This window comes from Falco biarmicus, chromosome 1, assembly GCF_023638135.1.
Source record: "Falco biarmicus isolate bFalBia1 chromosome 1, bFalBia1.pri, whole genome shotgun sequence".
In the NCBI taxonomy this organism is placed as follows: Eukaryota; Metazoa; Chordata; class Aves; order Falconiformes; family Falconidae; genus Falco; species Falco biarmicus.
In genome coordinates this window covers 40,847,413-40,859,723 of record NC_079288.1, presented here as the reverse complement: position 1 = coordinate 40,859,723, position 12,311 = coordinate 40,847,413, and the positions used below count along the sequence as shown (strand labels likewise).

The 12,311-nt window shown below is 38.4% G+C and overlaps 1 protein-coding gene across 3 annotated transcripts in view; it reads left to right on the top strand.

The window, feature by feature from the left end:
* The window catches only part of GOLGA3 (golgin A3), a 30,367-nt gene extending 18,537 nt beyond the window's left edge, over positions 1-11,830 (top strand). For all 3 annotated transcript variants that reach the window (XM_056326754.1, XM_056326753.1, XM_056326752.1), the window contains 10 exons: positions 218-434; positions 1,111-1,254; positions 1,873-2,070; positions 2,595-2,711; positions 3,205-3,344; positions 4,202-4,334; positions 4,541-4,663; positions 5,092-5,256; positions 6,248-6,411; positions 7,396-11,830. In XM_056326754.1, coding sequence (XP_056182729.1) covers positions 218-434; positions 1,111-1,254; positions 1,873-2,070; positions 2,595-2,711; positions 3,205-3,344; positions 4,202-4,334; positions 4,541-4,663; positions 5,092-5,256; positions 6,248-6,411; positions 7,396-7,603 — 1,609 coding nt within the window. In that variant the 3' untranslated portion in view covers positions 7,604-11,830. The remainder of the gene's footprint in view (positions 1-217; positions 435-1,110; positions 1,255-1,872; positions 2,071-2,594; positions 2,712-3,204; positions 3,345-4,201; positions 4,335-4,540; positions 4,664-5,091; positions 5,257-6,247; positions 6,412-7,395) is intronic.
* The last annotated feature ends 481 nt before the right edge of the window (positions 11,831-12,311 follow it).

Sequence of the window (12,311 nt, the reverse complement as noted above, 5' to 3'; positions counted from 1 at the left end):
TGTTATCAAGTCTTCAAGAGGGCCTCAAGAGAGTCATACAGAGGGCCAAATTGTACCTTACCAACTGATGTCTTTCTCTGATGAGATGGGTGACTCTGGGACAAGGAGAGAGAAGTGGATGTTGTCTTTTCTGGGGCAATGTGAAAAACTAATTTTTTAGTCATGTGTTCAGACAGTTTTTGGTTTTACCTGATGTTTTCTTTTTCTTTCACTCCAGGGCCATTACTGAGCAGAAACAGAAAATGAAGCGTCTAGGGTCAGATCTGACAAGTGCTCAGAAAGAGATGAAAGCAAAACATAAAGCCTATGAGAATGCAGTTGGCATTCTTAGTCGTCGGCTACAGGAATCTCTCGCTGCAAAGGAATCTGCTGAAGCAGAGTTGAGCAAACTAAAAGCACAAATCACTGATGGTAGAAATGACCAGATTGCTCAGGTATGCAGATGTCTTTTAACGCTGTTCGTACAAGGGCAGAGCTATCTTGTTATTAATATAAGTCTTGAAATACTATTTTACACTGAAGTGATCAAAATATTCAGAACATAAAGCTAGATAAGAACATGTTGTCAGTGTTCTGAGCAGAGAGAAGTTCCTTTTGCAAAAAGGCAAACCAGACTTCCGTTTGGTTGGTGGCTTTTTTTGGTTTTATTTTACTTGCACCTTTCAGGTCACCAGTTGTAGTCCAAGGTCAAGAGGATGATCAGCCTTTGTGCTAAATTTTCTGATTAATTGTTATTGTTGGTTTGGTTTTTTGTTTGGTTTTGGGGTTTTTGTTGTTTGTTTGGTTTTTTTAAAGGCTCAGCATCTGAAGATTTTTCCAAAATTCAAACTCTTTACTGCATTTTTCTCATTGACAGTTCTTCAGGGTAGCCATAACTTACTCATACATGTTATGCCTGTGATAAGAAAATTAATTTACTAGGGGAAGCTCCAATTCTTTGGACCAATGGAGCAAGGTATCAAATATACTAACAGCAGTAGCTGCATGCAAGGGTGGAAAGCACCTCATTTAATACTTTCTAGAGAAGTAGGTGTTTTTAAAAAAAACAACTAAATTACTTCTGTAAGACAGGTGATATATTAATCACACTCGTGATCCCTTTGTCTTTAGGAAAGGATTCAAGCTCTGGAGACAGAATTGCAAGCCGTTAGCAGCAGTAAGTTGATGCTGGAAAAAGAGTTGCAAGAAGTGATTTCACTTACCAGCCAGGAGCTTGAAGAATACAAAGAGAAAGTGCTGGAACTTGAGGATGAGGTGATTGCTTGAATTTGCATGGTAGATCAGAAGGTGACAGTTATAAGTGCCCAAGAGGCAGGGAGAAATTTTAGTACTGTAATTTTATTCCAGCAATGCAGGAAATCAGAATCTTACATAGGAAATGTAATGTCAGTGACACTTGCTAATTTTGCTGCTCAGTGCCAGTTCTTCATGGTTTCATGAATCATTGTCATATAGGGGGAGAGAAAAGTAATTCCTGTGTTAGATTCCACACTGTCACGAGACAGTGAGAATGTTTGAGTCATTACCTTCTGAAAGTTTTTGGAGTCATGGATGCTCAGTGATCTTTTTGAGGGCAGAGTGCTGGTGTTCAGTTGTAGAGTTGCACAAAAAAATTACATGTATCAGCTACTCTTGATCTGCACGTGAACAGTGCTCCTGGATTCTGCTTTCTAACAAGCATTTTAGTCTTCCAAAAGGAAAAAGTATCCAACTGAATCAATTTTAGAATGTCCATTTAAAAAAGAAAAGAAAGAAATCACACTCTGGGAAAGCAAGACCTTTAATGAGTTTAGCTCACAGCTTTTTTTGTGGTAGTAAGCTGGAGTTGTTTGGGTTTGATTGTTTGATTTGGTTTTTTTTCTTCGGCTATAGCTTCAGGAATCTAGAGGCTTCAGGAAGAAGATAAAACGTTTAGAAGAAATTAATAAGAAGTTGGCGCTTGAACTGGAGCATGAACGTGGAAAACTTACAGGTCTTAGTCAGTCCAACGCCGCTTTGCGGGAGCACAACAATATCCTTGAAACAGCATTAGCAAAAAGAGAGGCAGATTTGGTACAACTGAATCTACAGGTATTTGACCTTTTGATAGAATATTTTCAGAAAGGAATTAGCTCATATTTCTGATAACAGGATGTACGCATCTTCCTCATGATAGAAAGTTGGTGCATTTTCTCCAGAACCAGGTCTCCCATGTGTTGTGTAACAGCAGTAATATAGGGGGCTAAACAAGAGACCAGAAATGAGACTTTGCTCTAAACGGAGCTCACTCTTTTGGAAAAACACAAATCACACTAAAATATTTGCAGTAGTGAAAGTGTGGCTCACTGAAGTTGGTTGGAACATGCAAACTGTTACATGTGGATTCATTGAGATGAAAGATTTTTATGCCAGTAGTAATATGTTCATGGGGATAATAGCAGTGAGCTACCATTTAACTGCAGCTACTTGGGTACCATGAGGAAGGAGTTACCGGTGAACAGCAGAGGGAAGTTTTGCAATCCCTGCATAGGCTTGTGTTTGTATTTCCTCTGCTGGCAATTCTGGTCTTCCAGTGAGCCCGCACAAAATGTGTGTTTTTGTGTGATGTGATGCAGGTACAGGCAGTCCTGAAGCGGAAAGAGGAAGAGGATCAGCAAATGCAACAACTTATTCAAGCTTTACAGGCTTCCTTAGAGAAAGAAAAGTCAAAAGTTAAAGACCTGAAGAAGCAGGTAATGGCTCATCTTTTGTTCTATTTTCTTAAAAGGGGATTTAAATATAAGTATTTGAAAAGTAACTTGAAACAAAATCTACGCTTTATAACATCCTGCTTCCTGCAGGGTGTCTGTCATGATGGCCAGTAGCTGAAAGATCAGTTGATGTCGGTCTCTCCTGTTGTTCCCGGTGTTAAGCATACTCATTGACTACCAGGAATATCTCATTATGACTTATAATGCATGGGACACATCCTGAAGTGATGACACTTCATCCAGAAATTCACAATGAAGAAGCAGTCTGGCGAACATACTTCTTCTGTTATATGTAGTTACTAACTGCCATTGGCATTAATAAGGATCACAACACTAATAATTTTTTTAGACAAAAAGAGGTGTTAACAGTTGCAGAACCTCCTTCTTGATTTCTTTTGTACCCCTTTAGTCTAGTTCCCTTTATGATTCACCTACAGTGATGAAACAAAGAAAAATTGCTTTTTTTTTCTTGTAGGAAGCAGCAGCCAAAGCAGATGCAGCACATAACCGCCGTCATTACAGAGCTGCTGTGCTTGAGCTCAGTGAAATCAAGAAAGAACTACATGCCAAAGAACTGCTTGTGCAAGCCCTTCAGGCTGAAGTGGACAAACTGCAGTAAGTAAATGTCCAAGTTCTTAGAGAATAGTAAATAAAACAAATCATCTGAAAAAGGCATACATTAGTGAATTTTTGGTTTTGTCAGTCTGGAATGGATTATGTTGAAATGTACTCCAGCTGAGCATGAACATAAGATGCATGTTAGGATTCTATGTGAATACTTGCAATTTTCTGTCTCTTCAAAATTGAGATCTGAAGTGCCCTGTGTTTAGGTTTCACCATCTGCTGTTTTTACCATTTCAACATAGATTTCTACTACTTCATGTTACTAGTAAAGATTAACACTTCATATATATACTATTATTCTTCTCTCTTTCACATCCCTGGGGAGCTACAAAGAGAATGATTTTTGATTGTTGAATATATTCCCTGGCACATTCAAATTAAATTTATTTTCTTGTATAGAAGATAATTTCTTGTAGTTTAAGAAAATATCAGATGTACATGAGCATGGATATAAGGTTAACGGATATAAGGTTAACCCTGTTCCTCCTAAAAGAAAAGCAAAATTGCGAACAGGTTTTTTGATTTGGTGTGTTGATATTTTTGGGGTGGTTTTTTTTTTTACTACATAATCTATTGTTTGTAACTGGACTATTACCAGTGCTCAAGGAATTTTACACCACCCCCCTCCCCCCAATATTTAATGATCTATTCACGCATCTGTTTCCTATAAAATCTTCTTGTGATTTAACTCTTGCTGTGAATGTGTTGGCAGAGCCTTCAGTAAAAGCTATAACAAACCAGGTTCCATGCACTGTCCTGTCGTTTATGGTTACACAGCTAACCCAGTGAGGTACTTCTTTTAAAGGACAGATTGAGTAACTGCTGTGTCTGTTAATTCTGCTGTGCAGGGTAGAAGATGAAAAACATTCCCAGGAGGTATCACAGTTTCAGGAAGAGCTGGCAGAAGCCAGGTCTCAGCTCCAGCTTCTGCAGAAGCAGCTGGATGACAAGCTTAGTGAACAGCCTGTAGTAAGCCAAGAGGTAAAACCTGCACATTTACTGTGTTCATCCTTATTTGTGATGCATTGTTTGACTTCATTTGTCTTTAATTCAGCATTTTTTGATGAAGTTTTGCTAGGTTTTCTTAGAATCAGGAAAGGTTCATGAGACAGTAATATATTTCTGATTTTGTGGCTGATTGCAGCTATATATAATTCTAAAGACACTTTCCCCCTTCAACGTGGTAGGTGGAAGACCTCAAGTGGGAAGTAGAACGAAGAGAAAGAGAAATTGAAACGCTTAAGCAGCAGCTGGATATGAGTGAACAGCGCAGTCACAAGGAGTTAGAAGGCATGCAAGTTGTCTTGCAGGTATTTAATCTAGTCAGTGGATGTTCTGATGGATAATGGTTATTGCTGTAGGGGGGTAATTAAAACAATATTTATATTGTTAGAAGCATAGGTATACTTTCTGATACTTTTAAAAATACATTTTTATTCATAAAAACTTATTCACAATGTGTTCTGCAGTGTCTCTACTTTTCTCAGTTTTATTTTGACTGTGGTGTTAGTGCCTTATTTCCTTGACCTTATGCCATTAAAATAGGCTGCTGCCTTTTTTTTTTAAAAAAAATAATTTCTGTTTTCCACCAGGGCAAATTGGTTTCAAATAACAGTGTTTCTATTGTTTCTTTTTCTAATTTCTGCTGGAAATGATAAAAAATGATAAAAACATTAGTTGGCTGGAACTCTTGTACAGTTTCCTTGTTTCATGGTGATTCCCTTCTTTTCCCATTCAGAATATCAAGACTGAGTTGGAAATGGTGAGGGAAGACCTGTCAGTGACTCAGAAGGATAAGTTTATGCTGCAAGCTAAAGTGACTGAACTGAAGAATAGCATGAAGTCGCTGCTGCAGCAGAACCAGCAACTGAAGTTGGACCTGAAGCACGGCAAGATGAAGAAGGTATTTAAATAGGAAGAATGCATGTTGTACGGTACTGGAAAATACTCCAATAATGCTCTAAAACTGAAGTACCAGAAAACACTCTGCTGCAGTAAACCTGGTGAAAACTCTGAACTGAAATGCCTGCTTGTGATACAGACTTGCTGATGTTCTGGTATTTAAATGATAAATATAGGAACATTTGCAGGTAAAAGTAACTGCACTGATCGTGACTTCCCACCTTTTACTTCAGAAATCTTTGTGTTTAGCGTATTCTCTTACATTTACATTTTGACATAATAAAGCAAAAAAGGTAGCACTTAAATAATGAATCATGGGCGAATACGGAGTTAATATCTTCTTATAGTTTAATACCTTCTTAATGGTCATGTGTCTGTTCTCTCCATACTGTCTAGTTTTTCATCCTTCCACAGTTCCAAAGGGTAACTATTAGTGGTTTGATTTTTCTGATTTGCTGCTAGTACACAGAAAATGAAGCAATAGTAGATCTTTTGCTTTTTCCCTCCCTGAAGTAATTCTGTCACTTAGTGAGACAGATATGGAAGCCTCCATTTCATTCTTTCAAACGTTGGCCCTGATACCTCATCCGACAGGTTCCAGAATTTTCAAAAGTATTCCTTTGATTGTACTTAACTGATACTACTTTTCCCTGAACTGTTCCCTTAACTATACTGAAAGAATTTTATTAAAATTTGTTGTGAAAATCCAACTAATTTTCTTTAAATCATTCCTGGTTTATTTCTTTAGTAGAGAGTTCTTGAGTAGATCCTTCTAGATGCTGTTTGTTTACTAAAGAGCATGGCTAGCAGATGACATGAGGTTAGGAACTTCTGCTTGTGATCCATGAGACTTAACAAGAATGTGCTTCTGATTCCAGCTCTCTAATGTACCAGTATGTATGATGTGAGATACTTTCTATATGGTGAAAATTACACTGATGAAATAATTGAATTTCTGGCTCTTTTTTTTTTTTTTTTTCTCCTTTAAACAGAGGAAGGAACTGAAAGGAGAGAATAACTCTTCAAATCCTGTGACTCCAGTCAAGATTCCTGATTGTCCAGTGCCTGCTGCCTTGCTGGAAGAACTGTTGAAACCATCGACAGCTGTGAGCAAGGAGCCTTTGAAAAATCTGAACAGCTGTCTCCAGCAATTAAAGTATGACCTGTTATTTTCAACCATATCAAATAATGCTAAAAATGTTTCCAAGAAACCAGCTGCCAGCTTAAGGAAAAAAGGATTTGTAAAATGAATTCTTTTCCTTTTATTGGGACTATATTTAGGAAAGTAGGATGCTCTGTCATTTTAAGTGCTTGCTTATATGGTAATGAAATAGGGAAAGAAGCCTTTAAGCTAAACTAGGCAAAATGTCCATCCTAAGTCACACACAGGAGAACAAACCAGAAACAGCTATTTCTAGTTGTTCTTGCTGGTGGAGAAGCTGTTGTTTCTCTCTTCACAGCATCAGAAAGGCTGCTCGTGATTGGAGCCCAGGCAGTGTGTTAATAAGAACTCTCCACAGAGGAAGTTCATTCTGCCAAAAATAGATTTTCAGATTTGCCCTTAAAAGGTCGCACATGAGATTCTTAACAGGAAAGCCACAACTTCAGGAAGATGGGGAACTCTGGTTATTGGGAGAACTGAGCTGCTATTACCACCTCAGTTGATGTTTGAGGGGGAGTGAGCCTGGGATGTTCTGTGATCCTGTACTACCAGGCTGGTCACTTTGTTAAGCTGGTGTCTGACTAAAGTCATAATGTGTTTAGTTATTTTTCTGTGCTGTTTTCCTCATCTCTAACTCCCATGTCGTCTTTTATACCTGCTTGTGTACCACATCCATCAGGTTGCAGTCACTCAGTGCCTTTACTGAGGAAACAGTACTGCATCATCCCTGGCAATAAGTATGTGCAGCAAAGGAGTTTCTGCATTGTTGCCCCTTATTTTTGAGTTAAGCATATTGTGTTTGTTTTGCTTTTAAAGACAGTTCCTAAGGTTCCTGCAGACTACTTTCTTTTGTATGCAGCTATAGCTTAGATAGTCTTGGAGCGTCAAGGATCAGAAAAGTAATTCTCTTATCTTGCATTTAGCAGTTAGCTTTCTGCTTGTTAATTTTTGCTTTTTTGTTCCCAATACTTTCAAAAGGCAAGAGATGGACAGCCTTCAGCGTCAGATGGAGGAACACACCATTACAGTACATGAATCAATGTCTTCGTGGACTCGGATTGAAGGGCAGCTAATGGACCTTACTTCTGCCAGCCCTGCAACCGCATCAGAGCAGCAGGAGATTCCTACTGTAGATGAAAAGAAACAGAATTACAGTGTTAGTGACAAGGAAGCTTTGACACTATAACCTCCTTACCAGTTGTCTTTCTTCCTATTGCTTTAAGTATGTAAACAAATCTTTATCAAAATTATTTATTTATTTCATTTTTAAAAATGGTGTTCAGAGTTGTGCTTTTGCCTGTAGAAGCAAAGGGCATGGTTTTGAGAAACTGGTGTAATATTAAATGAGGAACATGTTGTTCCAAGGGTTGATTTGAAACGTTACCATAATGATTCTGTCATGTTGGGGGCTGCCAAGTGGTAAATCTAGCTCATTTGGGGGTTTAGTAAGAGATTCAGATGAAGGTTTAAAATGAGGTCAAAAGGAGCATCTGGTTCCAGGTCTGTATTTGTTCAATCTGATTGAGTTTGTTAAGGAATGACTGTTAATTATGTAACATCTGGGTTGTGGTGTGGTGAGTTGGGGTTTTTTTGGGGTGCGTGGTTTTTTTTTTTTGTGTTTTTTTTTTTTTAAATGGGTGGGGGCGATGGTGTGTTCTACCATCTTGGGTTGTATCCAAATCGCAGGGAAAAGTTCTGCTCATGTTCAGCCATTAGCAGTGGTTGAGAACTGGATATTCTGAGCATTCTTTCTCCTCCCTCCTATAATCTCTTATTCTTGAAGTTCAGATTACAGATACCTGTATTTAAAGAGGAAAATTTATTTGAAGCCATTTCTTGTTATGAAGGTGACCTCTAACCTATAGCAAAAGAAACAAGACTGTAAAGATGAGCAATGAAGAGCAGTATGTATCTTTGGCAGACTTGCCTGGGATGTTTTGTGAAGTATCAGTTTTTCTCTTACAGTCGCAAGCCAGTAGGGAGCTTTGCTTCACTGCACAAACACTTCTTGCACCTTTTTTAGGTCAACTTTTGAAGTAGACACCCTTGAAAAAGGTATGTGTGTAAAATAAATATATATATATATGAAAAAAATCATAATTTTCTGACTTTGAATATCTGTTTTAATATGCTTATATACTGTAAGCTAAGGCTGACATGAGGGTTTTTTTGTTACTGTCATTGTTTTAACGTTACATTTAAGTTCGCTTGTTTTTGACATACTGTACAAGTGGCTTAGGGAAATCATCCCCTAAAGCCAGAGCTTTTAGAAATGTAATTATTTTTACTTTAAAAGACAAAGTATAATGCCTATAAAATTATTATTATTTTTATTAGCTTTATCTTCTCCTACATACTTCCCCTACTTTTTGCACCCCCTATTACAAGGTGTCCACCATGAATGGAAATGTTGGTACTGTGGCAGCCCCTCTGCAGAGCACCTTGACTAGATTACTATTAAAGCAGCCCACTTTAGATTCCTTCACCTTTGGTCTCATTGCTCCATGTGGCTTGTAGTGCAGCGATAAGCCCGCCTTCTCCTCATGCAAAGATTCAGCGTGGAGGTACTGCTTCACCTAATGTGCTAAGTGCTAAAGCGCAAATCAAAATGTATGTGATATTATTTAGAAGATTTAGTGGCAACTCCTGTATTAGCATGTTTTTGTCTTTAAAACACAAAGCAGGTCAATTATATCTGCTCTTGTTTGGCATTTTTTAAAAATCTACTAAGTACAGCTAGATTTAAGTGGCTGGGGAAAAAACCAAAAATACTAGTTTGTGTATTTTTTCCAAAGAGACTGTTGCTGCTTTTGGATGGGTTTGGTTGTTGGGGGGTGGGGGGGATTATTGCAGTTTTCTTAGCAGCAAGGCAAAAAATAAGCAAATAAACAAAAAAACCCAAACCCACCCACATTTTATCCTAAGTCTGATTTATCATAATTGCCAATTCAAGCCTTAGTCTAGTTGAACACTTTGCAGTTAGTCTCTATACTGACTGATTTCATGCCCCTCAGCTACTGGATTTTAACTTACATTTTATTTGGATCAAAGTCAAGTGATGCCAAAAGTCAAGGTTTTGAAATCTGTGAAGGAAGAAATGTGTCAGCGTCGCACTAGGTGCTGGTGTCCATCATACAGAATGACCAAACAATTCAAAGAGAAGTCAAAAGCTTTACAGACTACCTTAGACACATTAATGTCTGCATACTCCCGCAGTCTACTTTGCAGAGTAAATTGTACTGATTATCTCGCTGCTGTCATGTTCTTGAACTTGCCTGTATGTTAAGTTCAAAGAAGAAAAAAATATGCAGTATTGTTAAAGAACAAAATTAAAACTATGTAATGAATAATATAATTAGTACAAAAAATCCTGAACATTTGATAACTTTTTAAATGAAGTAACACTTGTGCAGTGTTAATGTTGCTGTTCATTTTAGTAAATACATTGCCTAGTTAAGAATCCATTATGTTTTAATCTCTTAAATTTGGCAGTGTTGTATAGATAAAGGTTTTATCTAGTATCAAAGAAGCCAGAGTTGTTAGAAACCTTCATAGTTCTTCAGAATGTGTGCTCTCCTCTTCTCTTGTATCAATAGTTATACTTCATTCCGTTTTCAGTGCAGTGCTGCATTTTCTCACTGGCTCCTTAAAAAGACATCTGAGCTTGTACAGTGAAGTAGCTTTAGATGCACATTTCTCCTTTTTAAAGAAGAGGGAGCTGTTGTGAAGTGCTCGGATTACATTTCCCCATAGACCCACCTGTCTCTTTCTGAAAGTACCTGGGCCCTAGGTGTTTTCATGGTATATTCACCATGTGTTTTTCTATAAGCAGAAGCACCTGCCATTTACTTAAATGAAGGACAGACGGTGAGACTTGAGGGTCTAAATCTGGTGAGGTACTAAGTCAATTCAGCTGTGCAAGTCACTGAGGAAGCCTTCTAGAAGGAGCATGCAGCATGTGATGAAAACAAAGTGCTTTTTTTTTTTTTTTTTAAGCTCATCAGCTGCACTTCTTAATCATCAAGAGAAATCGTTGCTGGTTTATTAAACAGCTTCACCCTGAGGCTGAGCATGCTCACTCTATGAAGCTTCAGGTCTCTCCTGTCCAGGCAAAAAACCAAATGAGCTGTAGGAATGAAAACTGCCTCCCTTTGCCTGTTACAGCACTGCCAAATACGTCTGAGGAAAATCTAAAGAATAATCTCTTAAAATATTTTTATTTTCTTTTCCTTTTTCAAGCACTGCAACAGAATGTATTTTCTATGTCTTGTTTCTTCAGTGGTTGCTACCTACTAAACCAAGTCTTGTTGATGAAGGAGAAATGTCATTCTAATGTGAGAATGTTTCCCAAGCGATGGAAGCTGGTAAATGCTGCAGCATTACTGTTTCAGATGCTGCTGGGGTTTTTTGAGGACTCTTGAATAATTGTGCATTTAAAAAAAAAAACCACAAAAAAACAACAACAAAAGCAACCAAAAATGCAACAAAAACCAGCAAACCCTACAGCGGAAAAAAAAAAACCCCAAAGTTATTGAGTCTCTGGTGTTGATGAACATTGCATAATGCTCCATTCTGTTGTCTTCCAGATTTCTTGGAAATACTTGTGCACTGTATTGGGATCAGCTGAGCCCTTTATCTACTTATGCAATGGGAGAATCTGGTCCCATACTGTTTATTCAGGCAATATCCTAGCTGAAATCTGTGGAAATTTCACATATGTAAAAAGTAGAGTAATATCCAGAATGAAAGTTCTAGTGCTCATATTTTCACAGATTAGATATTCTCTCTTAGGGGAGTGAACTGCAGTGGCATAAGTGTGTTAGTGTTAGCTATGACAACATTAAAGGTGCGCTGGGGACAGATAGTATTATTAATACCAATTTAACTTAAAGATGACATTCAGTCCTGGTGATGCAAAAGCTCGTGATTATACATTTTATTAACTTTGCCAGGGAAGTGTGAATAGTTGCATGTGACTTACTGTGACCGGAGCCTTTAAATATTTTCATGTGAAAGCAATTACAGTCCAAAGTAATTACTAATGCTCATCAGCTGGCATCTGATCACTCTTGTCTCCTAATAATATGTAACACTTCAGTCATGGGCAGTAGGGCAGCCTAATTTCCAGTACAGATGCACAGATTTCTAGGGGAGGGAAGGATGTTCTGGATATTATGAATGAAATCTTGTTATGTTTTCCACATGACATTCAGTAATATCTGCTTAGGTGGTACTTGTAAAAATAGAAGTTAATAATTTCATGTTCTTGAGTGGATAACCCAGGGGCTGGAGGAGTTACACTATGTACAATTAATGTTTATGATCATACATAGCATGTTGATTATAAAAATAATGTGCATAGGGGTTACTTTAAAAGTTTTGTGCAATAAACTATTTTTGGTAAAGGGCTCAATCTTGTTTCTGCTTTCAAAAAGAAATTGCTTAACAGTCTCTTGAGTTTTGAACATGCTCTGTAACCACCTTCAAGGAAAAAAACCTCACTTTTTTGGAAAGACTATGTTATTGCATATTGATTTTTCACACATCTAAAATTGATTGTGCTTGTGTTTCCATTATGCTTTTTCTCATGTTTGGTGGACAGGTCCGGAACAGCATAATGAGTGTCTCACTGCCAGCCCCTGCAGCCCGAGATCGCTCAGAGTGGGCTGGATTCCGAATTAGCCAGCTGCGGTGATGAGGAGACATCACTGTCCCCTGCTTGTCACACTGAACAGGGTGAGTGAAGGGCCGCTGCCACCTCCCCCGGGGGCCGCCGTTTTGTCTCATCATGTGAAGCAGCTGGCGGCGCAGGTGTGCTGCTCCCGGGAGGCAGGGCGCTCGTAGCCTAGGGGCGGGCTGGCCTGCAGCTGGGAGCGGGCCCGAGCGCCCTGGGG